Source organism: Ranitomeya imitator, chromosome 4 (assembly GCF_032444005.1).
Source record: "Ranitomeya imitator isolate aRanImi1 chromosome 4, aRanImi1.pri, whole genome shotgun sequence".
Lineage (NCBI taxonomy): Eukaryota > Metazoa > Chordata > Amphibia > Anura > Dendrobatidae > Ranitomeya > Ranitomeya imitator.
Genome location: NC_091285.1, coordinates 671,350,073 through 671,377,163, shown reverse-complemented (window position 1 = coordinate 671,377,163; position 27,091 = coordinate 671,350,073). Strand labels below are relative to the sequence as shown.

The window sequence follows — 27,091 nt, the reverse complement described above, 5'->3', positions numbered from 1 at the left end:
TGACATCTGTGATACCCCACTAGTAACTGGGACCCCTCCAATACTGACCTCTGTGATACCTCACTAGTAACTGGGACCCCTCCAATACTGAACTCTGTGATACCCCACTAGTAACAGGGACCCCTCCAGTACTGACCTCTGTGATACCCCACTAGTAACAGGGACCCCTCCAATACTGATCTCTGTGATACCCCACTAGTAACAGGGACCCCTCCAATACTGACCTCTGTGACACCTCACTAGTAACTGGGACCCCTCCAATACTGACCTCTGTGATACCTCACTAGTAACTGGGACCCCTCCAATACTGACCTCTGTGATACCTCACTAGTAACTGGGACCCCTCCAATACTGACCTCTGTGACACCCCACTAGTAACTGGGACCCCTCCAATACTGACCTCTGTGATACCTCACTAGTAACTGGGACCCCTCCAATACTGACCTCTGTGATACCTCACTAGTAACTGGGACCCCTCCAATACTGATCTCTGTGACACCTCACTAGTAACTGGGACCCCTCCAATACTGACCTCTGTGATGCCTCACTAGTAACAGGGACCCCTCCAATACTGAACTCTGTGACGCCTCACTAGTAACTGGGACCCCTCCAATACTGATCTCTGTGACGCCCCACTAGTAACTGGGAACCCTCCAATACTGACCTCTGTGATGCCCCACTAGTAACAGGGACCCCTCCAATACTGACCTCTGTGATACCCCACTAGTAACTGGGACCCCTCCAATACTGACCTCTGTGATACCCCACTAGTAACAGGGACCCCTCCAATACTGACATCTGTGATACCCCACTAGTAACTGGGACCCCTCCAATACTGACCTCTGTGATACCTCACTAGTAACTGGGACCCCTCCAATACTGAACTCTGTGATACCCCACTAGTAACAGGGACCCCTCCAGTACTGACCTCTGTGATACCCCACTAGTAACAGGGACCCCTCCAATACTGATCTCTGTGATACCCCACTAGTAACAGGGACCCCTCCAATACTGACCTCTGTGATACCTCACTAGTAACTGAGACCCCTCCAATACTGACCTCTGTGACACCTCACTAGTAACTGGGACCCCTCCAATACTGACCTCTGTGATACCTCACTAGTAACTGGGACCCCTCCAATACTGACCTCTGTGATACCTCACTAGTAACTGAGACCCCTCCAATACTGACCTCTGTGACACCTCACTAGTAACTGGGACCCCTCCAATACTGACCTCTGTGATACCTCACTAGTAACTGGGACCCCTCCAATACTGACCTCTGTGACACCCCACTAGTAACTGGGACCCCTCCAATACTGACCTCTGTGATACCTCACTAGTAACTGAGACCCCTCCAATACTGACCTCTGTGACACCTCACTAGTAACTGGGACCCCTCCAATACTGACCTCTGTGATACCTCACTAGTAACAGGGACCCCTCCAATACTGACCTCTGTGATACCCCACTAGTAACAGGGACCCCTCCAATACTGACCTCTGTGATACCCCACTAGTAACAGGGACCCCTCCAATACTGACCTCTGTGATACCTCACTAGTAACTGAGACCCCTCCAATACTGACCTCTGTGACACCTCACTAGTAACTGGGACCCCTCCAATACTGACCTCTGTGATACCTCACTAGTAACTGGGACCCCTCCAATACTGACCTCTGTGATACCTCACTAGTAACTGAGACCCCTCCAATACTGACCTCTGTGACACCTCACTAGTAACTGGGACCCCTCCAATACTGACCTCTGTGATACCTCACTAGTAACTGGGACCCCTCCAATACTGACCTCTGTGATACCTCACTAGTAACTGGGACCCCTCCAATACTGACCTCTGTGACACCCCACTAGTAACTGGGACCCCTCCAATACTGACCTCTGTGATACCTCACTAGTAACTGGGACCCCTCCAATACTGACCTCTGTGATACCTCACTAGTAACTGGGACCCCTCCAATACTGATCTCTGTGACACCTCACTAGTAACTGGGAGCCCTCCAATACTGACCTCTGTGATGCCTCACTAGTAACAGGGACCCCTCCAATACTGAACTCTGTGACACCTCACTAGTAACTGGGACCCCTCCAATACTGATCTCTGTGACGCCCCACTAGTAACTGGGACCCCTCCAATACTGACCTCTGTGATACCTCACTAATAACTGGGACCCCTCCAATACTGAACTCTGACACCTCACTAGTAACTGGGACCCCTCCAATACTGAACTCTGACACCTCACTAGTAACTGGGACCCCTCCAATACTGATCTCTGTGATACCTCACTAGTAACTGGGACCCCTCCAATACTGACCTCTGTGATACCCCACTAGTAACTGTGACCCCTCCAATACTGACCTCTGATACCCCACTAGTAACTGTGACCCCTCCAATACTGATCTCTGTGACGCCCCACTAGTAACTGGGACCCCTCCAATACTGACCTCTGTGATACCCCACTAGTAACTGTGACCCCTCCAATACTGACCTCTGTGATGCCTCACTAGTAACAGGGACCCCTCCAATACTGATCTCTGTGACGCCCCACTAGTAACTGGGACCACTCCAATACTGATCTCTTTGATACCCCACTAGCAACTGAGACCCCTCCAATAATGACCTCTGATACCCCACTAGTAACTGGGACAACTCCAATACTGACCTTTGTGATTCCCCACTAGTAACTGGGACCGCTCCACTACTGAACTCTGTGGTACCCCACTAGTAACTGGGACCCCTCCAATTCTGACCTCTGTGGTACCCCACTAGTAACCGGTACTCCTCCAATACTGACCTCTGTGATGCCCCACTAGTAACTGGGACCCCTCCAATACTGACCTCTGTGGTACCCCACTAGTAATAGGGACCTCTCCAATACTGACCTCTGTGATGCCCCACTAGTAACTGGGACCCCTCCAATACTGACCTCTGTGATGCCCCACTAGTAACTGGGACCCCTCCAATACTGACCTCTGTGATACCCCACTAATAACTGGGATCACTCCAATACTGAACTCTGTGATACCCCACTAGTAACTGGGACCCCTCCAATACTGACCTCTGTGATACCCCACTAGTAACTGGGACCCCTCCAATACTGACCTCTGTGATACCTCACTAGTAACAGGGACCCCTCCAATACTGAACTCTGTGATACCCCACTAGTAACTGGGACCCCTCCAATACTGATCTCTGTGATACCCCACTAGTAACTGTGACCCCTCGAATACTGACATCAGTGATACCCCACTAGTAACTGTGACCCCTCCAATACTGACCTCTGTGATACCCCACTAGTAACAGGGACCCCTCCACTACTGAACTCTGTGGTACCCCACTAGTAACTGGGACCCCTCGAATACTGACATCAGTGATACCCCACTAGTAACTGTGACCCCTCCAATACTGACCTCTGTGATACCCCACTAGTAACTGGGACCCCTCCACTACTGAACTCTGTGGTACCCCACTAGTAACTGGGACCCCTCGAATACTGACATCAGTGATACCCCACTAGTAACTGTGACCCCTCCAATACTGACCTCTGTGATACCCCACTAGTAACTGGGACCCCTCCACTACTGAACTCTGTGGTACCCCACTAGTAACTGGGACCCCTCCAATTCTGACCTCTGTGGTACCCCACTAGTATCTGGGACCCCTCCACTACTGAACTCTGTGGTACCCCACTAGTAACTGGGACCCCTCCAATACTTACCTCTGTGATACCTCACTAGTAACAGGGACCCCTCCAATACTGACCTCTGATACCCCACTAGTAACTGGGACCCCTCCAATACTGACCTCTGTGATACCCCACTAGTAACTGGGACCCCTCCAATACTGAACTCTGTGATACCCCACTAGTAACTGGGACCCCTCCAATACTGAACTCTGTGACGCCCCACTAGTAACTGGGACCCCTCCAATACTGACCTCTGTGACACCTCACTAGTAACTGGGACCCCTCCAATACTGATCTCTGTGATACCCCACTAGTAACTGGGACCCCTCCAATACTGATCTCTGTGATACCCCACTAGTAACTGGGACCCCTCCAATACTGACCTCTGTGATGCCCCACTAGTAACTGGGACCCCTCCAATACTGACCTCTGTGATGCCCCACTAGTAACTGGGACCCCTCCAATACTGACCTCTGTGATACCTCACTAGTAACTGGGACCCCTCCAATACTGACTACTGTGATTCCTCACTAGTAACTGGGACCCCTAGTTCACCCCATAGCCTAACCTAACATGCCCTAACATGTTGATCCAGAGGAAGGCAAAAAAACCGCATGTGGCAAAGAGTAAGCTCCACACTGGGGACAAAAAATCCTTCTCGACTCCACATACGGCAATCAGACTAGTTCCCTGGATCAACGCCCTATCAAGGAATCTAGTGTATATACCCTGTAACATTATACTTTTCCAGAAATGTATCCAGTCCCCTCTTAAATTTAAGTAATGAATCACTCATTACAACATCATACGACAGAGTTCCATAGTCTCACTGCTCTTACAGTAAAGAATCCGCGTCTGTTATTATGCCTAAACCTTTTTTCCTCCAAACGCAGAGGATGCCCCCGTGTCCCTGTTTCAGGTCTATGATCAAAAAGATCATCAGAAAGGTCTTTGTACTGTCCCCTCATATATTTACACATTAACATAAGATCACCCCTTAGCCTTCGTTTTTCCAAACTAAATAGCCCCAAGTGTAATAACCTATCTTGGTATTGCAGACCCCCCAGTCCTCTAATAACCTTGGTCGCTCTTCTCTGCACTCGCTCCAGTTCAGCTATGTCTTTCTTATACACTGGAGACCAGAACTGTGCACAGTATTCTAAGTGTGGTCGAGCTAGTGACTTGTATAGAGGTAAAGTTATGTTCTCCTCATGAGCATCTATGCCTCTTTTACTGCATCCCATTATTTTATTTGCCTTTGTAGCAGCTGCCTGACACTGGCCACTAAATATGAGTTTGTCATCCACCCATACACCCAGGTCTTTTTCATTGACGGTTTTGCCCAGAGTTTTAGAATTAAGCACATAATTATACATCTTATTTCTTCTACCCAAGTGCATGACCTTACATTTATCCCCATTAATGCCTCACTAATAACTGGGACCCCTCCAATACTGACCTCTGTGATGCCTCACTAGTAACTGGGACCCCTCCAATACTGACCTCTGTGATACCCCACTAGTAACTGGGACCCCTCCAATAATGACCTCTGTGATGCCCAACTAGTAACTGGGACCCCTCCAATACTGACCTCTGTGATGCCCCACTAGTATCTGGGACCCCTCCAATACTAAACTCTGTGGTACCCCACTAGTAACTGGGACTCCTCCAATACTGACCTCTGTGATGCCCCACTAGTAACTGGGACCCCTCCAATACTGACCTCTGTGGTACCCCACTAGTAACTGGGACCCCTCCAATACTGACCTCTGTGATGCCCCACTAGTAACTGGGACCCCTCCAATAATGACCTCTGTGATGCCCCACTAGTAACTGGGACCCCTCCACTACTGACCTCTGTGATGCCCCACTAGTAACTGGAACCCCTCCAATACTGACCTCTGTGGTACCCCACTAGTAACTGGGACCCCTCCAATACTGACCTCTGTGATGCCCCACTAGTAACTGGGACCCCTCCAATACTGACCTCTGTGGTACCCCACTAGTAACTGGGACCCCTCCAATACTGACCTCTGTGGTACCCCACTAGTAACTGGGACCCCTCCAATACTGACCTCTGTGATGCCCCACTAGTAACTGGGACCCCTCCGATACGACCTCTGTGATACCCCACTAGTAACTGGGACCCCTCCAATAATGACCTCTGTGATGCCCCACTAGTAACTGGGACCCCTCCAATACTGACCTCTGTGATGCCTCACTAGTAACTGGGACCCCTCCAATACTGACCTCTGTGGTACCCCACTAGTAACTGGGACCCCTCCAATACTGACCTCTGTGATACCCCACTAGTAACTGGGACCCCTCCGATACGACCTCTGTGATACCCCACTAGTAACTGGGACCCCTCCAATAATGACCTCTGTGATGCCCCACTAGTAACTGGGACCCCTCCAATAATGACCTCTGTGATACCCCACTAGTAACTGGGACCCCTCCGATACGACCTCTGTGATACCCCACCAATACTGATCCCTGTGGTACAACGCTAGGTAACTGATAGGCAAAATCCATGACCCACACCTTCTCCTGGTCCATTCTGGAACGCTCCTCCTCATAGATGCCGATCAGATTGGCCTGAAAAGACCGATCCCTCATAATCTCCAGGACAGCACAACTGAAGTCATACTTACCAGCCTATAGTTTTTGAGGGGGTCAACACTATAATTTTCAGAGAATCTCTGTGTCATGAACCTTTGTTGGTACCTGACCAGTGTTGTGTGTGAGGGGGCTGGCGGACTGCTCATTTCAATAGCTAAGCCAGCCTCCTTCTCATAACAGATGAATAGGAAGAGAAGGAGGCTGGGTTAGCCACTGAAATAAGTAGTCAGCCGGCCTCCTTTACACGCAGCACTGGGCTGACACCTGGCACCGCCACATATCAGTTGTGAAAATCTCTGGCTGGATGTACACAGTGTACGGCGGCGGGGACCTGGGGAAGTGGCCATTACTAGAGATTATAGTATTGTTGTAGGGGAAACGCCCTTTAATAGCTCAAATTTGTCCTATTAGTTCGGCTGGCTCAGTGGTTACTATTGCAGGAACCGTTCCATGTGCTACAACACAATGTGATTACTTAAGTTTCTTTTGTCTTGTCCTGTAAGACCTGTTTGTATCGCGCCTGGGGGCAAATGATGGGGAAAAAAAATCAATCACCGCCAACTTATGTCTAACATCATTATATGGTTAAAAAAGTAACAAATAAAAACAAATATAAAGTCATTATATAGATGTCCTGCACCCCATACCGGGGGGTGACACTGATGTCACCAACCACTGAAAACAACAGCATACAACATGGAAATATAAAAATGGCGCTGTCCACGGTGTCACTTCTCACGGCGCCTCTTTCCACTCATGGCCCCTCTTCCTGGGGGATGTCGCACTCTCTTCTGCCTGAGATCTCGATAAGTGCTCATAATGAGACGACTACAACAGAGAGGAGCCGAGAGTTACCACGTCACATACAATCGGTAGGAAGAGCAGCATTATAGCAGTGATATTCCTGTACATAGGAGCAGTATTATAGTAGTTATATTCCTGTACACAGGGGCAGTATTATAGTAGTTATATTCCTGTACATAGGGGCAGTATTATAGTAGTTATATTCCTGTACATAGGGGCAGTATTATAGTAGTTATATTCTTGTACATAGGAGCAGTATTATAGTAGTTATATTCTTGTACATAGGGGCAGTATTATAGTAGTTATATTCTTGTACATAGGGGCAGTATTATAGTAGTTATATTCTTGTACATAGGGGGCAGTATTATAGTAGTTATATTCTTGTACATAGGGGCAGTATTATGGTAGCTGTATTCTTGTACATAGGAGCAGTATTATAGTAGTTATATTCTTGTACATAGGGGGCAGTATAATAGTAGTTATATTCTTGTACATAGGGGCAGTATTATAGTAGTTATATTCCTGTACATAGGAGCAGTATTATAGTAGTTATATTCTTGTACATAGGGGGCAGTATTATAGTAGTTATATTCTTGTACATAGGGGCAGTATTATAGTAGTTATATTCTTGTAAATAGGGGGCAGTATTATAGTAGTTATATTCTTGTACATAGGGGGCAGTATTATAGTAGTTATATTCTTGTACATAGGGGGCAGTATTATAGTAGTTATATTATTGTACATAGGGGCAGTATTATAGTAGTTATATTCTTGTAAATAGGGGGCAGTATTATAGTAGTTATATTCTTGTACATAGGAGCAGTATTATAGTAGTTATATTCTTGTACATAGGGGCAGTATTATAGTAGTTATATTCTTGTACATAGGAGAAGTATTATAGTAGTTATATTCCTGTATATAAGGGTAGAATTATAGTAGTTATATTCTTGTACATGGGGGGCAGTATTATAGTCGTTATATTTTTGTACATAGGGGCAGTATTATAGTGGTTATATTCTTGTACATAGGGGGCGGTATTATAGTAGTTATATTCTTGTACATAGGAGCAGTATTATAGTAGTTATATTCCTGTACATAGAGGCAGTATTATAGTAGTTATATTCCTGTACATAGGAGCAGTATTATAGTAGTTATATTCTTGTACATAGGTGCAGTATTATAGTAGTTACATTCCTGTAAATAGGGAGCAGTATTATAGTAGTTATATTCTTGTACATAGGGGCAGTATTATAGTAGTTACATTCCTGTACATAGGAGAAGTATTATAGTAGTTACATTCTTGTACATAGGAGAAGTATTATAGTAGCTATATTCTTGTACATAGGGGGCGGTATTATAGTAGTTATATTCTTGCACATAGGAGCAGTATTATAGTAGTTATATTCTTGTACATAGGGGCAGTATTATAGTAGTTATATTCTTGTACATAGGAGCAGTATTATAGTAGTTATATTCTTGTATATAGGAGCAGTATTATAGTAGTTATATTCTTGTACATAGGGGCAGTATTATAGTAGTTATATTCTTCTACATAGGAGCAGTATTATAGTTATATTCTTGTACATAGGAGGCAGTATTATAGTAGTTATATTCTTGTACATAGGGGGCAGTATTATAGTAGTTATATTCTTGTACATAGGGCCAGTATTATAGTAGTTATATTCTTGTACATAGGGCCAGTATTATAGTAGTTATATTCTTGTACATAGGAGCAGTATTATAGTAGTTATATTCTAGTACATAGGAGCAGTATTATAGTAGTTATATTCTTGTACATAGGAGCAGTATTATAGTAGTTATATTCCTGTACATAGGGGCAGTATTATAGTACCTATATTCTTGTACATAGGGCCAGTATTATAGTAGTTATATTCTTGTACATAGGGCCAGTATTATAGTAGTTATATTCTTGTACATAGGGGCAGTATTATAGTAGTTATATTCTTGTACATAGGGGCAGTATTATAGTAGTTATATTCTTGTACATAGGGGCAGTATTATAGTAGTTATATTCTTGTACATAGGGGCAGTATTATAGTAGTTATATTCTTGTACATAGGGGGCAGTATTATAGTAGTTATATTCTTGTACATAGGAGCAGTATTATAGTAGTTATATTCCTGTACATGGGAGTAGTATTATAGAAGTCATAGCTTTGAACATATTCATATTCTAATCATATTTCTTGATATTTACTTGATATTTGACAGCTCCATGATGAGACCTTGTACAGTAGATGAAGCATCTTCTGTTCTTCTTTCCTGGGGTCTGTGACCTATGGGGGGATCCCCATGATGTTGTTTTTTATCACTGAAGATGTTTAAATAAAGAATGAATTTTTTTACTGAAAAAGGATTCCTGTACCAGAAGTCTTCTACATTATTACATACAGGGCCCAGGACAGGGACATTATTACATGCAGGGCCCAGGACAGGGACATTATTACATACAGGGCCCAGGACAGGGACATTATTACATACAGGGCCCAGGACAGAGACATTATTACATGCTGGGCCCAGGACAGGAACATTATTACATGCAGGGCCCAGGACAGGGACATTATTACATGCAGGGCCCAGGACAGGGACATTATTACATACAGGGCCCAGGACAGGGACATTATTACATACAGGGCTCAGGACAGGAACATTATTATATGCAGGGCCCAGGACAGGGACATTATTACATGCAGGGCCCAGGACAGAGACATTATTACATATAGGGCCCAGGACAGAGACATTATTACATATAGGGCCCAGGACAGAGACATTATTACATACAGGGCCCAGGACAGAGACATTATTACATACAGGGCCCAGGACAGAGACATTATTACATACAGGGCCCAGGACAGAGACATTATTACATATAGGGCCCAGGACAGAGACATTATTACATATAGGGCCCAGGACAGAGACATTATTACATACAGGGCCCAGGACAGGGACATTATTACATGCAGGGCCCAGGATCGGGACATTATTACATACAGGGCCCAGGACAGAGACATTATTACATATAGGGCCCAGGACAGAGACATTATTACATATAGGGCCCAGGACAGAGACATTATTACATATAGGGCCCAGGACAGAGACATTATTACATACAGGGCCCAGGACAGGGACATTATTACATGCAGGGCCCAGGATCGGGACATTATTACATACAGGGCCCAGGACAGAGACATTATTACATATAGGGCCCAGGACAGAGACATTATTACATATAGGGCCCAGGACAAAGACATTATTACATATAGGGCCCAGGACAGAGACATTATTACATGCAGGGCCCAGGACAGAGACATTATTACATAAAGGGCCCAGGACAGAGACATTATTACATACAGGGCCCAGGACAGGGACATTATTACATGCAGGGCCCAGGATCGGGACATTATTACATACAGGGCCCAGGACAGAGACATTATTACATATAGGGCCCAGGACAGAGACATTATTACATATAGGGCCCAGGACAGAGACATTATTACATATAGGGCCCAGGACAGAGACATTATTACATATAGGGCCCAGGACAGAGACATTATTACATATAGGGCCCAGGACAGAGACATTATTACATATAGGGCCCAGGACAGAGACATTATTACATATAGGGCCCAGGACAGAGACATTATTACATATAGGGCCCAGGACAGAGACATTATTACATATAGGGCCCAGGACAGAGACATTATTACATATAGGGCCCAGGACAGAGACATTATTACATATAGGGCCCAGGACAGAGACATTATTACATATAGGGCCCAGGACAGAGACATTATTACATATAGGGCCCAGGACAGGGACATTATTACATGCAGAGCCCAGGATGGGGATATTATTACATGTAGGGCCCAGGTCGGGGACATTATTACAGGATAGGGCCAGGCAGAGGACAATATTACAGTGGCCCATAGATCTTACCAACGTGTTGGTGGGGTCCCCGGTCCAAATTTAGTACCGTAGCCCATAGGACTGTGGTTACACAACTGACCATCTGACGTATGTGCCCAGAGTAACAATAATTAATAATAATATGGTAATTTTATTTATATAGCGCCAACATATTCTGCAGCACTTTACATTATAGAGGGGACTTGTACAGACAATAGACATTACAGCAGAACAATAATCACATAGATCAAAACAGATACCAAGAGGAGTGAGGGCCCTGCTCGCAATCTACAGCACAGCCAGTATACAGATCAGCATATAATATACTGTGGCTACAGACATCAGATGGTGTATAACAATGTGTACACATGCGTGTACTATACTGATCCTGCACTGCTACAGGACCTCACATTTAGAATATATGGTTCCATATATAATACATGATATCCTGTATACGTAGGCTGAGGATCAGTGTCCGGTGCTGTATACACTATCTGCAGTGTCTACATCTGACCCTCACTGAGTTATCGACCTCGCACACAGATCCGGTGACCTGGAGCCGATGACCATGACAGGCGGACCCCCCCAATCTGGATCCAGGTTCAAGCTGTTGCAATAAATCAGACGGTGCCACAGAAGTGCAGGTCACAAGCACTAAGACCTTGGAGCATTAATGAACCACTCTGGCTGAGAGACTTTTTGGACTGTTAGATCCTTGAAATACTATGATGAATGTGATAGCGAGCCAAAAGGTTTACTTGTTAGTGAATGGGAGCAGACCCGCCTGGAGCCTGCACCCGCTCTCTCCATCTCTTCCTTTCTTACACAATTTGTTGAAATTCATTTTAAAAAATCCATTTGTTTAAATCTTTTTGTGCAACTAATGACATGAATGCTATTGTGCATCAGGGATGAAAACCTTGTACTTCTGGCCCTTTGGGGCACATGAGCTGCTGGTGTCGGGGGCACATGAGCTGCTGGTGTCGGGGGCACATGAGCTGCTGGTGTCGGGGGGCACATGAGCTGCTGGTGTTGGGGGCACATGAGCTGCTGGTGTCGGGGGCACATGAGCTGCTGGTGTCGGGGGCACATGAGCTGCTGGTGTCGGGGGCACATGAGCTGCTGGTGTCGGGGGCACATGAGCTGCTGGTGTCGGGGGGCACATGAGCTGCTGGTGTCGGGGGCACATGAGCTGCTGGTGTCGGGGGGCACATGAGCTGCTGGTGTCGGGGGCACATGAGCTGCTGGTGTCGGGGGCACATGAGCTGCTGGTGTCGGGGGCACATGAGCTGCTGGTGTCGGGGGGCACATGAGCTGCTGGTGTCGGGGGCACATGAGCTGCTGGTGTCGGGGGGCACATGAGCTGCTGGTGTTGGGGGCACATGAGCTGCTGGTGTCGGGGGCACATGAGCTGCTGGTGTCGGGGGGCACATGAGCTGCTGGTGTTGGGGGCACATGAGCTGATGGTGTTGGGCGGCACATGAGCTGCTGGTGTCGGGGGGCACATGAGCTGCTGGTGTCGGGGGGCACATGAGCTGCTGGTGTCGGGGGGCTCATGAGCTGCTGGTGTCGGGGGCACATGAGCTGATGGTGTCGGGGGCACATGAGCTGATGGTGTCGGGGGCACATGAGCTGATGGTGTCGGGGGCACATGAGCTGCTGGTGTAGGGGGCACATGAGCTGCTGGTGTTGGGCGGCACATGAGCTGATGGTGTCGGGGGGGCACATGAGCTGCTGGTGTAGGGGGCACATGAGCTGCTGGTGTCGGGGGCACATGAGCTGCTGGTGTCGGGGGCACATGAGCTGCTGGTGTTGGGGGCACATGAGCTGCTGGTGTCGGGGGCACATGAGCTGCTGGTGTCGGGGGGCACATGAGCTGCTGGTGTCGGGGGGCACATGAGCTGCTGGTGTCGGGGGGCTCATGAGCTGCTGGTGTCGGGGGCACATGAGCTGATGGTGTCGGGGGCACATGAGCTGATGGTGTCGGGGGCACATGAGCTGATGGTGTCGGGGGCACATGAGCTGCTGGTGTAGGGGGCACATGAGCTGCTGGTGTTGGGCGGCACATGAGCTGATGGTGTCGGGGGGGCACATGAGCTGCTGGTGTAGGGGGCACATGAGCTGCTGGTGTCGGGGGCACATGAGCTGCTGGTGTCGGGGGCACATGAGCTGCTGGTGTCGGGGGACACATGGGCTGCTGGTGTCGGGGGGCTACATGTCATTGATAGTATTATGATATCACAGATGTGCTGCTCCATAGTGACAGAAGAATCAGCCATCACTCCGTGCCTTTGGTAGACGTTCACTTTTTAACATCTCAATGATGCTCACACACACACCTGTTGCATTTCTGAAGGTGAAAGTGACTCAGTGGCAAAGATCAAATTCCACCAAGGACAACATCTGCAAGGAGTTTGTATGTTCTCCCCATATCTGCGTGGGTTTCCTTTCACACTCCAAAGCCATAACCAGAGGGTGGTTATAAATGGTATAGTCTCTAACTGGGTCGCTGTGACCAGTGGGGTACCGCAGGGGTCAGTATTGGGACCTGTTCTCTTCAACATATTCATTAATGATCTGGTAGAAGGTTTACACAGTAAAATATCGATATTTGCAGATGATACAAAGCTATGTAAAGCAGTTAATACAAGAGAAGATAGTATTATGCTACAGATGGATCTGTATAAGTTGGAAACTTGGGCTGAAAGGTGGCAGATGAGGTTTAACAATGATAAATGTAAGGTTATACACATGGGAAGAAGGAATCAATATCACCATTACACACTGAACGGGAAACCACTGGGTAAATCTGACAGGGAGAAGGACTTGGGGATCCTAGTTAATGATAAACTTACCTGGAGCAGCCAGTGCCAGGCAGCAGCTGCCAAGGCAAACAGGATCATGGGGTGCATTAAAAGAGGTCTGGATACACATGATGAGAGCATTATACTGCCTCTGTACAAATCCCTAGTTAGACCGCACATGGAGTACTGTGTCCAGTTTTGGGCACCGGTGCTCAGGAAGGATATAATGGAACTAGAGAGAGTACAAAGGAGGGCAACAAAATTAATAAAGGGGATGGGAGAACTACAATACCCAGATAGATTAGCGAAATTAGGATTATTTAGTCTAGAAAAAAGACGACTGAGGGGCGATCTAATAACCATGTATAAGTATATAAGGGGACAATACAAATATCTCGCTGAGGATCTGTTTATACCAAGGAAGGTGACGGGCACAAGGGGGCATTCTTTGCGTCTGGAGGAGAGAAGGTTTTTCCACCAACATAGAAGAGGATTCTTTACTGTTAGGGCAGTGAGAATCTGGAATTGCTTGCCTGAGGAGGTGGTGATGGCGAACTCAGTCGAGGGGTTCAAGAGAGGCCTGGATGTCTTCCTGGAGCAGAACAATATTGTATCATACAATTATTAGGTTCTGTAGAAGGACGTAGATCTGGGGATTTATTATGATGGAATATAGGCTGAACTGGATGGACAAATGTCTTTTTTCGGCCTTACTAACTATGTTACTGATAGGGAATGTAGATAGTGACCCCCAATGGGGACAGGGATGATAATGTCTGTAAAGCGCTGTGGAATTAATGGTGCGATATAATGGATATCCACTGGCTAACACGGTACCAAGATACATATCTTTCCTGGTGCGATATAAGCAAGTAAAATAAATGTCTCCTAATCTGACCCCAACCGATCACTTGGGGAATCCTAAAGACACAAGTTGTCATCACTGTCCATCCAGCATCTGGGCCCTAAGGCTATGTGCACAAGCTGTGGATTTTGCTGTGGATCCGCAGCGGTTTCCCATGTGTTTACAGTACAATGTAAACCTATGGGAAACGCAATCCGCAGTGCCCATGCTGCGGAAAAAAACGCTCGGAAACGCAACGGTTTACATTCCGCAGCATGCCACTTCTTTGTGCGGAATCCACAGCGGTTTTACACCTGCTCCATAATAGAAAACCGCAGGTGTAAAACCGCAGTGGAATCCGCACAAAAACGCGGTAAATCCGCAATAAATCCTTAATAAATCTGCAGGAAAAACGTGCAGTTTTTGCTCTGCGGATTTATCAAATCCGCTGCGGAAAAATCCGCAGAGGATCATTCTACGTGTGCACATACCCTCAGAGAGCTCGTCCTTGAAGAATGGATGTTGTGGTATGTCGCCAACTTTTTCCTTGCAGGCCTAGAAGACTCGGTGCTGTCCTTAATAATCATGAAGGTCGTACACAATACTAAATGTCGGCTTTTTGATGTCGGGAGTACTCATTTTTGCATCAACTTAACGAGAGTTAAACTAAACCTTACTGCCATGTTATGGGGTGAAAACAAATTTTTGTCTTGTCAAAATTTTGGAGGTTGATACTGTGATCAGGGAGATATTGACAACATTGTTCTCCTACCCATATGGGGGGTAATAGATGTATGATTGCTGGGGGTCCCATTGCTGATCACAAGCATGAAGGTCTCGAGTTTCCTGTCACAAATAAGCACGACCCATCACAGGGACAATGCTAAAGTGCTGATCGAAGACCACAGACCGGTCCTGTAGGCATGCTCAGACTGGCCAACTGATGGATCGGGGAATCCCCCGGTGGGCCCCTGAATATTCATGTTGACATTAATGTTCATGGTCACAGAGGGTCACATTATGATGCACAGTTACATCTTGGTGATAATAGCCGAGCTACTGCACTAATAGCCTAAACCAATAGTGATAGCATGTAAAATGGAAGGGGCTCACTCTCCTGCCCCATCAGGATCCCCGCAACTGAATCGTAGGGAGCTGAATGTTGTACCTCCGGGTCTACCAGGTACACTGCCTGGTTAGGTCCTGCCATAAGCAGTTCAGTGTAACACCGAGAGGTCTAACATCCTGCAATGCATATTAGACCAGCCATCAGATGTTCAAGCCCCATAGAAGGACTAAGTAAAATAAAGTTAAGTAAATGTTGAAAAAAAAAATATAATAAATAAAAATAGTTTTGTCAATAACTATGCGTTTTTTTATGTGATTAAAAAATAAACAAAAAAATGTATATATTTGGTATAGCTGAATTCTGAACAACCAGATCTATAAGGCCATGTTCACACTATGCGGTTTTTACTGCGGAACCGCGGCGATTTTGCCGCTGCGGGTCCGCAGCTGTTTTCCATGCAGGGTACAGTACAATGTTACCCTATGGAAAACAGAAACCGCAGTGCACATGATGCGGAAAAACCCGAAAAAAAACGCGCAGAATTGCTGCGGAAAAAAAGAAGGACCATGTCACTTCTTTGTGCAGAATCGCAGCGATTCTGCACCCATAGAGTGCATTGATCCGCTTACTTCCCGCATGGGGCTGTGGACACCATGCGGGAAGTAATGCGGATAACGTGCGGGCTATACCCGGGGTGGAGGAGAGGAGACTCTCCTCCAGGCCCCGGGAACCATATTTGTATTAAAAAAAAAGAATTAAAATAAAAAATCATGTTAAACTCACCCTCGGAAGTCTCAGCGCTGCACGCGGCCGTCCAGTCTCAGGTTTGCTATGCGACCAGGACCTTCGGTGACGTCGCGGTCACATGACCGTGACGTCACCGAAGGTCCTGGTCGCACAGCATCTTTGGAACCGGACCGCGGCTGCAGCGCCCAGGAGATCGGGACGTCAGAGGGTGAGTATATCATCATGATTTTATTATTTTTAACACTACTATTGATGCTGCATATTGCTGCATATGCAGCATTAATAGTAGGGGTAAAATCCCGCAGGACAAACCGCGATAAATCTACAGGGATAACCGCAGCGGGTTTGCCCTGCAGATTTATCAAATAAAAAGGAACGTGTGAATGTGGCCTAAAACAGTCTCACTACTAAACATATAGAGTGAACACCTTAAAAAAAAATCATGACAAAAAAGCTTTTTTTTTTCAACTTTCCACTGCACAAAACATAGGCAGTGTATAAGCAACTTGGTTTGTGAAAAAGCAGCAGAAAATAAAACATTTTTTTTTACATAAAACTGGTATCGCTGTAATAGTACTGTCCGGAAGAATAAAGTCATCTAAACATTTTTACAGCACGACGAACGGCGTAAAAAAGAAATAAAACCAATTCTTCACTTGCTGTTAGATTTGTTTATTCTGCTGCTAGGTCGCAGTAAAGCTCGGCTCACATTTATCCTGTGCTCTACGCTGAGCGCTTACAGCGGGGTTTCTGCCTAAGTCATCGAAAAAATATAATACAGACAAAATCCTTGACGGATCGATTCACTATAATGAGGTATTTACAGTCACTTTGGATCATGTACAGTCCATGATCTGGAGGTGTCCTTTTTAGGATTGCTAAAAGCACCGTCGACCATAGTTTTCTGCACCTATGAAAGACTGGCACGGCTGAACAGAGGCCAAACAGAGTCTAGAGTAACTCTGCTGCCTCATTATAGTGATTGGATCCCTCCGGGGTTCCATCTGAATCACGTCACTCAGAGATTTAGATGGAAACCCTGATGTAAGTGCTCAGCGTAGAGCGCTGGATAAATGTGATCCCAAACATTATGTAAAATGTTCCAAATAAAACGCTTCTATTCAATCCATAAAAAAGGAAGCCCAGACTCAGGTTCGTCATCTGTTAACAGAAATATAGTGGGCTTCCTCTTTACTGGTAGCACAAATGCTTTGGAAAAGCGCTATGGCTCCTTGTCTCCCAAAAGAAACCAAATTCCCAAATCCGAATGCGCCCCTCCCTTCTGAGCACCACAGTGTGCCTAAACCACATTTAGTGTCCAAATCTTTGCCATTGCTGTAGCGCAGAGAGTGACCGTATAATTTAAAGGTTGTGTGTCTTCAGTACTAGCTGTGCATAATATACGGGCTCTACAACGTACTGGGCACTACAACGGACTGCGCACTACAACGGACTGCGCACTACAATGTACGGGGAACTACAATGTATGTGGAACTACAATGTACGGGGAACTACAATGTATGTGGAACTACAATGTACGGGGAACTACAATGTATGTGGAACTACAATGTACTGGGCACTACAGCGTACGGGGAACTACAACATACTGGGTACTATAACGCACTGGGCAATACAATGTCCCGGGTACTACAACATATTGGGCACTACAACGTACGGGGAACTACAACGTACGGGGAACTACAACGTACTGGGCACTACAACGTACGGGGAACTACAACGTACTGGGCACTACAACGTACTGGGAACTACAACGTACGGAGAACTATAACGTACCGGGAACTACAACGTACGGAGAACTATAACGTACCGGGAACTACAACGTACCGGGAACTACAACATAAGGTGGAACTACAACATACTGGGCACTATAACATACTGGGCACTACAACGTACGGGGAACTACAATGTACGGGGGAACTACAACATACTGGGCAATACAATGTCTTGGGTACTACAACATACTGGGCACTACAACGTACGGGGAACTACAACGTACTGGGCACTACAGCGGCATAGTTGCAATTTTCGCTCTGCAACATCCACTGCTCCTTGTTTCTGGAAAACACCCATGGAGTCAAATCATCACTACATTTGTAAATGAATTCCCAGAAGGGTGAAATTTCCAATAAGGGATCACTTTAGGAGGGGTGGGGGGGGGGGGATTCTGCTCTTTAGGCATTTAGCGGCTCTGTATATGGAGTCTCCAAACTATTCTAGGAAAATCTGGCTAGCAATGATCTGGGTATAGGGATTGGATGGGATTGCAATTGTAAAAGGGTTTTCTCAGAAAGAAGAAGCCTGTCCACACCGCACGCAGACATCATACAGGGGAGTTCTTTGCTCCATGAGGTGAGGAGAAGCGAGTGACAAATCTGGGATTACTCACCCCCTTACACACTGCGCCGGAGCAGCATCTTCTGGTAGAACTGGAAGTGATGCAACGGCCTGCGGTGGTTCCTGTTGGTGCTCGTCAATGTGGTTCTCTTCCATCTGCAAGTACAATGTCCCATATTTACCAGAGATGGTCAGGACACCACAGATAAGGGTATACATACCGTACTCGTCTACAGGCCTCCATTATGTAGTCACTTTATATCACCTTTCATTGCACGACTCATCCGGTAGAGTCTGGAGCTGCATTCATAATTCTGCTGTTTGTCATTGCTATTATTAAGATGCTTTATTCTCGGCAGCACTTCCAGATTACATGAGGAGATGTGCTGCCGACCAACAAAGATTGATAGGCTGTGATCAAATATGATCATTCTTGCAGAAGGGCATTGGGAAGATGGAACTAAAAAGCCCAGGATACACACGGCTGACCCTAGATTTTACGAGGGGTCATTATATAGCATTTCCAGACCTTTTGTATGCACCATCGGTCCTCACTGATGCAGAAAGTGACAGCTGTAAAGGGCAGTGAGCAGATACAGACACAGAGAGGTTATCAGAGGGATGGGTCCTCACAACTGGCCCTAATACCAGACCATCCCCAAACATGTTACCTAAAAAACATAAAGAAGGTAATTCTGGGAGGCCAATCGGCTCTGGTATTGGGACATTAACCCCTTCACGCCACGACCATTTTCCGTTTTATGACCCTCTTCTCCCAAGAGTCATAATTTTTTTTTCCCATCAAAACGGTGATGTGAGGGTTCGTTTTTTTTTTGCGGGAAGAGTTGTTCTTTTGAACGACACCATTGATTTTTATTTTACCATATAATGTACTGGAAAACAGGAAAAAAAAATTCCAAGTGCGGTAAAATTGAAAGAGAGTGCAATCAAACAATTTTTTTTTTTTACTTACCATATTCACTAACTTCTAAAACTGACCTGGCAATGATTCCCCAGGTCAGTACATGTTCACATATACCAAACATGTACAGGTTTTTTTGTTTAAGTGGTGAAAAAAAATGTCGCCAATTTCAGAGACCGGCAGTGTTTTCATTTTTTGGGATCTGGGGCTGGGAGACGGCTTATTTTATTTATTTTTTTTTTTTTACACACTGAGCTGATGGTTTTTATTGATATCAGTTTGGGGTAGATATAATATTTTGATCGCCTCTTATTGCATTTTATGGCAGCCCCCAAAAAATTTAATTCTGGCGCTTCTTTATTTTTTTAAATACTTTTTACTGATTATTTTAATAGATCGGATATTTCTGAATGTAGCGATAACACGTCTGTTTTTATATGGGGCAAAAGAGCGGTGATTTGACCTTTTGTGTTTTTTTTTATTTTTTCATATTTTTAAAAACATTTTTTTTTTACTTTTTTTGCTGACTTAAGAGACTTGAAGCTGTGATCACTTGTGCGGTACATAGCGGGGATTCAACAGAAAAAAAATCTGGGAATTCAGACTGATAAGAATGTTGAACTCTTTGACAATAGGACTCAATCTAAGGCTACGTTCACACTAGCGTTGCGCCGCCCTGCGTCGGCGACGCAACACGCGACGCACGAAAAAACGCGCGCAAAAACGCGCGCGTTTGGCGACGCGTGCGTCGTTTTTTGACCAAAATCGGACGCACAGAAAATGCAACTTGTTGCATTTTCTTGCGTCCGACGCTAGCGTCGGAAACGACGCAAGTGTCGAAAAACGCCACCCTAAAAACGCACGCGTCCCCTATGTTAAACATAGGGGCGCGTCGCCGCTGCGTCGCCGGCGCAACAGCGACGCACATTGGCGGAACGCCAATGTGAACGTAGCCTAACACCTGGATTTATGACTCTACATGGACCCAGTTCACACCTCCAGCAGACACAGACAGACTCCATTACTCCCACCACTTTAACTTGATTTTCTTGGCTTATCTTAGGAGGCATCGCCCCATCCACCATACACAAATGTCCCGATGTGCTCTTGTCTCAGTAATTCATTTGCAAATCAGCCAGAAGAAGGAGCAAACATCATTCTTCTGGTTAGTCAATAAAGATTTCACTCCTAGAATACTTTTTATCTGTCAGCATAAAATGTATTACTTATGGGGGCTGCAAATCCCCTTGTGTAAACATATACAGAAAGGTTAAGGGGGTGGAAAGAAAATAAAAAAAAGTTCAGAAAACAGAGATATAAATGTTACAGAAAAAATGCATCTGTGCACCATGTGAGAGAGAGGAAGGAGAAAAAAGACAGAGGCTGAAAAGCTGGCTTCCTGACACATCAGACATCTGCGGGGGTCACATACTTATAATCCACAATAATACAAGTGAAGTGAGGCCGATCACAGACAAGGGCTTGTTCACACATTGCTTTTATTCCTTGCAGCGTTTTACAGAACCAGCAGAATGAATGAGATTTCTGAGATCTCCTGCACACGCTGCTTATTTTTTTTCCTGGCAGAGCATTTTTTTTTTATAAATCCGCAGCATTGTCAGGTCTTTCAGCGTTTTCCCCCATTCAAAATGAATGAGGGGAAAAAATGCAAGTAAAAACGTATAAAAAAAAAAAGGTGCAAAAACGCAGGGATTTTGTGCGTTTTTCCTGACAAATCTCTGTGTTGCTTTTTGTTTTTGCAGCAGAAAATTCTGCAGCAAATAGACCAGGTGTGCACATACCCCAAAGAGGGCGACAGTGTTATTGTTGACTGATGGAGGTCTGGTCCGGGACTGTGATGTTGGCAGCTCTCTGTCCTCTCCTCTGGGGGTCTGTATGTAGGGGAGAGAGGACAAAAGCTTAGAATAGAGCGTAATCTCATCTCCACACAATAAGCAAAAAAAGTGAGAAATCTACAGGGGGCCACAGATTTTTGTAGCCCTGCAGGATGGAGGTGGTTGATCCCCGGCAACTTCAGAGAGATCAGCCAACCATCTAATGTGTATGGGGGTCTTCAGACTGTCTCCGATAGATGAAGGGGACAGTAGTGTCTGACAGTGACTTTCTCCTCTCTCTGCCATCAAAAACATGTGAATGGTCATCAGGGTCCTTAGATCAGAGACCCCTCTTCTATCTATATTTCCCACCCACTCATTGTCTTCGCAGCAGTTCCCTTAGAGAACAAAAGGATTGGTCGCTGATATGTAGCAGGCCGTACTCCTCTCTCCCCCAACTTTATCTGTCTGTAGAGAGTCGGGGGTCCCCCATACATCATATATTGGTGTAGACTTAAAATATCATCCTCCCCAGAAAAGTGGTGCCTCTATCTCCATACATCCACGTACTACATTATCACTGGGGTGGAGGGAGAAGACATTGGGTGGGAATGTGTCACCAGTATTTCCCCTGCGCCATATTTGCAACTTATTTTTCTTTATTTTTCCGCTGCTCAAAACTTTTCTAAAAGAAATAAGAAAAATTTGTGAAACAGGGCAACTCCGGTTCAGAAAATTTGCTATAAATTACCCCAGAAGTTGGTGTCAATTATAGTGCAAATCTAGGCCACATCGAGACTTGGGATCTCCATGCTGAAAATGGAAATATTTAAAGGGCTGCTCCGGGCAGTAGGGAAGCACTCAAAATTAATCTGTGCTAGAGCAAGATTATTTTGAGTGCAGCCATTAATCTATTTGCTATATGACTTTTTTGGTTATGCACCAGTTCAGATTAGATTGCTGTTCAGTCAGTTTTTCTATATCTACTATGTACTTTTTTCTGACTTGAACGCCCCGCCCTTCACCATGCTGTGATTTTAATTACATCCTAAGGCCGGCTTCACACTCAGCGTATGAAAATACGGTCCGTTTTTTACGGCCGTAATACGCTGAAAAGTCCCCAAAATAGTGGTCCGTAGCTCCTCCGTAGGCAGGGTGTGTCAGCGTTTTTTGCGCATGGCATCCTCCGTATGTAATCCGTATGGCATCCGTACTGCATTTTTTTCTCGCAGGCTTGCAAAACCGACATACGGCTATACAAGGGATCTATGTGTAAAAAAAAACAAAAAAAAAAACATATATACTGTCTATATATATATATATATATGTCAGTAGACACATATATGTATATATATTCTTAGTTCATACAGCGCTAGATAGCTTTAAAGCCGGTAATTCAATTACCGGCTTTTGCTTTCTCCTTCCTAAACCCGACATGATATGAGACCTGATTTACATACAGTAAACCATCTCATATCCCCATTTTTTTTGCATATTACACACTACTGTTAGTAGTGTGTATATGCAAAATTTGGCCGTTCTAGCTATTAAATTAAAGGGTTAAATGGCGGAAAAAATTGGTGTGGGCTCCCGCACAATTTTCTCCGCCAGAGTAGTAAAACCAGTGACTGAGGGAAGATATTAATAGCCTGGAGAGGGTCCATGGTTATTGGCCCCCCTGGCTAAAAACATCTGCCCCCAGCCACCCCAGAAAAGGCACATCTGGAAGATGTGCCTATTCTGGCACTTGGCCACTCTCTTCCCATTCCCGTGTAGCGGTGGGATATGGGGTATTGAAGGGTTAATGCCATCTTGCTATTGTAAGGTGACATTAAGCCAAATTAATAATGGAGAGGCGTCAATTATGAGACCTATCCATTATTAATCCAATACTAGTAAAGGGTTAAAAAAAAACCACACACATTATTAAAAATTATTTTAATGAAATAAAAACAAAGGTTGTTGTATTAATTTATTCTACGCTCAATCTAATCACTGAAGACCCTCGATCTGTACCAAAAAAAAAAAAAACAATATCCATACCTTCCGAAGATCTGTAAAGTCCAACGATGTAAATCCATCTGAAGGGGTTAAAATATTTTGCAGACACGAGCTTTGCTAATGCAGCGCAGCTCCTTGCTGCAAAACCCCGGAGAATGTAGGTAAAGTAGGTCAATGACCTATATTTACCTTCATTTGCGGTGAGGCGCCCTCTGCTGGCTGTTCCTAGATCGTGGGAACTTTCCTAGAAAGCTCCCAGGCTCGAGATCATAAGAGGCGCCCTCTGCTGGTTGTCCTCATATGAACTCGAGCCTGGGAGTTTTCTAGGAAAGTTCCCACGATCTAGGAACAGCCAGCAGAGGGCGCCTCACCGCAAATGAAGGTAAATATAGGTCATTGACCTACTTTACCTTCATTCTCCGGGGTTTTGCAGCAAGGAGCAGCACTGCATTAGCAGAACTCCTTGCTGCAAAATATTTTAACCCCTTCAGATGGATTTACATCGTTGGACGTTACAGATCTACGGAAGGTATGTATATTGTTGGTTTATTTTATTTTTTTGGTACAGATCGAGGGTCTTCAGTGATTGGATTGAGCGTAGAATAAATTATTACAACAACCTTTGCATTTATTTCATTAAAATAATTTTTAATAATGTGTTTTTTTTAACCCTTTACTAATATTGGATTAATAATGGATAGGTGTCATAATTGACGCCTCTCCATTATTAATTTGGCTTAATGTCACCTTACAATAGCAAGGTGACATTAACCCTTCATTACCCCATATCCCACCGCTACACGGGAATGGGAAGAGAGTGGCCAAGTGCCAGAATAGGCGCATCTTCCAGATGTGCCTTTTCTGGGGTGGCTGGGGGCAGGTGTTTTTAGCCAGGGGGGGCCAATAACCGTGGACCCTCTCCAGGCTATTAATATCTGCCCTCAGTCACTGGCTTTACTACTCTGGCGGAGAAAATTGTGCGGGAGCCCACGCCAATTTTGTCCGCCATTTAACCCTTTAATAGCTAGAACGGCCAAATTTTGCATATACACACTACTAACATTAGTAGTGTGGAATATGCAAAAAAAAAAGGTGATATGAGATGGTTTACTGTATGTAAACCAGGTCTCATATCATGTCGGGTTTAGGAAGGAGAAAGCAAAAGCCGGTAATTGAATTACCGGCTTTAAAGCTATCTAGCGCTGTATGAAATATTAATATATATACATATATGTGTCTCACTGATATATATATATATATATACACACACCTATTCTACGTGTACACATTTATTCTACCTATTCTAATGTCAGCTGTCAGTGTGATTTTACTGTACACCGCACTGAATTGCCGGCTTTTCTCTCTAACACCGCTGCGTATTCCTCGCAAGTCACACTGCTGGTCCGTGTGTAATCCGTATTTTTGGGGCTTCCATAGACTTTCATTGACGTTTTATTTGCACAATACGGTGACAAACGCAGCATGCTGCGATTTTCTACGGCCGTAGAAAGCCGTATAATACTGATCAGGAAAATACGGCAGATAGGAGCAGGGGCATAGAGAATGGTTGTGCCGTATGTTATGCGAGTTTTACGGACGTAGTTTCTGCGCTTACGTCGGTAAAACTCGCTAGTGTGAGGCCGACCTAACACAGTTGGTTCTGAGCTTCCTATAAAAGCAGGCTTTACCACGTTATTAGCCATAGGTAAGTGTTCACACTAGGCAGTCAGCTCAGGTACCCATCCGTTCTGAGATTACCTTGACGATTGGTGGATGGGCTCACAACTTTTGGCCAAATCTTGTGCTAAGAATCTCATGTGTTTTTTCATATATTTCACAAGCCATTATGCTATTCCCATTTCATGTATCGCACATTTCCTTGCTCTAGCACAGATTAATTTTGAGTGCAGCCATTAATCTATTTGCTATATGACTTTTTTGGTTATGCACCAGTTCAGATTAGATTGCTGTTCAGTCAGTTTTTCTATATCTAGTAGGGAAGCACTGTTACGGGTAGTGCATTTGTCCAGGTGTCACACTCCGCGCCCTGCAGCGTTACAAGGTGCCATTTTGGTGTTTTTCTGTGACACATAGACCGTACCTTTCCGGGCTCATACAGGCTCTCTTGCAGGGCTCCCAGCAGCTGGCTATCTAGCACGTCCAGGCCAATGGTCGCTCCTCTCGGATCCTCCTCTGGGGCATCGCTTTGCTGTGACGGAATCGCTTCTACTTCGCAGCGGTGAATTTGCTGAGCACAGGTCACTTCTGGTGACATTATGACTTCTGAATCTCGGCATTGTCCCTCGTCTCCTCCCCTCCCTTCTATTCCATGGAAAACCAGTAGCTCTGACTGGGAGATACCAGACTGTAACTGGGAGGTGATTTCTGGAATAATGGGCGTATTGGGTAAACCGTGCAGATCTGGGGTTGCATTAAGGGGCTGAGAATTCTGGGCAACTTGTGAATTTGGGTCTTCTCTGAAGGCTGAGATGTTTTGGTCCATACAGGTGTCGGAGGCCTCCTCTGACTCACAGCCATTACTTATCATACGCCTACAGTCCATGAACACGAGGGAGTGATGGCCTGCAGTGACATCTATGGTCTCTGTAATACTGGTGGCCGTCACATCTGTGTCATTAGGGCGCTGGATGCTGTTTTCAGTCTTCTCCGTGGCCGTGGGGCTGAGGTTACCTGTGGCCCCAGCACAGACTGGTCCTATGTAATCAGTAGTGCTCATCTCTCCCATTATATCTCCTCCATCATGGTGCTCCCCCTGGTGGCAAGTTGGGAGTACTACACTGATCGACACTTCGGGGTTAGTTGCACTTAGTTGTCCGCCTGCGAGACCCTAAAATAGATGAATAAATTCATTAAAAACCTAAGAATGATAAATATTATAGGACAGCATACAATATAACCAGACGGTGCAGAAGGTGACATCACTGCTCCAGGCGTGATGACGTCACCGACAGCTTCAGGCTGGACACATTGGGGTCCTACACCTGTAGTGCTAGTGCAGGCTGGAGGTATATACGGCAGGGCATATACTGTGCCCCCGGCCTTAGTACACACATATAAGATATAGGGATACTTTCTGGGCATATTCCAGTCTCTTCCCCGTTCTGATAAGGGGCTTCCAGCTTTCTGTCGTGGTCTCCTCTGTCATCATCTTCCTTCCCGCAGATCTCCGCAGGCTGAGAAGAGGTCGGACTTGGAGGCATGGCGCAGCTTTTCGATGCGTTCCTTGAAGCCGAGCCAGTATCTGAAGAGCAGAAATACAGAAATGACCAGAGAGAGGATTAAAAGGACTCAGCCCCCAGAGTCAGCACTTATATATGGACTAATGGGACGGGACTAAAGGGGAACTCTGCCTTTATATTTCCTAATTTACCGCCTTCAACTTTCTCTTAAAAAGTCAGACAAAAAAAAACAAGTTCTGTCTCTTGTAAACAGAATAAG

The 27,091-nt window shown here is 45.5% G+C and overlaps 1 protein-coding gene across 1 annotated transcript; it reads right to left on the bottom strand.

Annotated features, from left to right (window-relative positions):
• Positions 1–6,947: 6,947 nt before the first annotated feature.
• Positions 6,948–26,528, bottom strand: BRME1 (break repair meiotic recombinase recruitment factor 1). Its single transcript, XM_069762200.1, has 5 exons — positions 25,734–26,528; positions 21,599–21,688; positions 18,927–19,030; positions 9,347–9,460; positions 6,948–7,153 (listed from the first exon to the last, which is right to left on the bottom strand). The coding sequence occupies exons 1-5, from the start codon at positions 26,376–26,378 to the stop codon at positions 7,054–7,056; spliced, it is 1,053 nt and encodes a 350-aa protein (XP_069618301.1). The 5' UTR covers positions 26,379–26,528; the 3' UTR covers positions 6,948–7,053.
• Between the last annotated feature and the right edge of the window lie 563 nt (positions 26,529–27,091).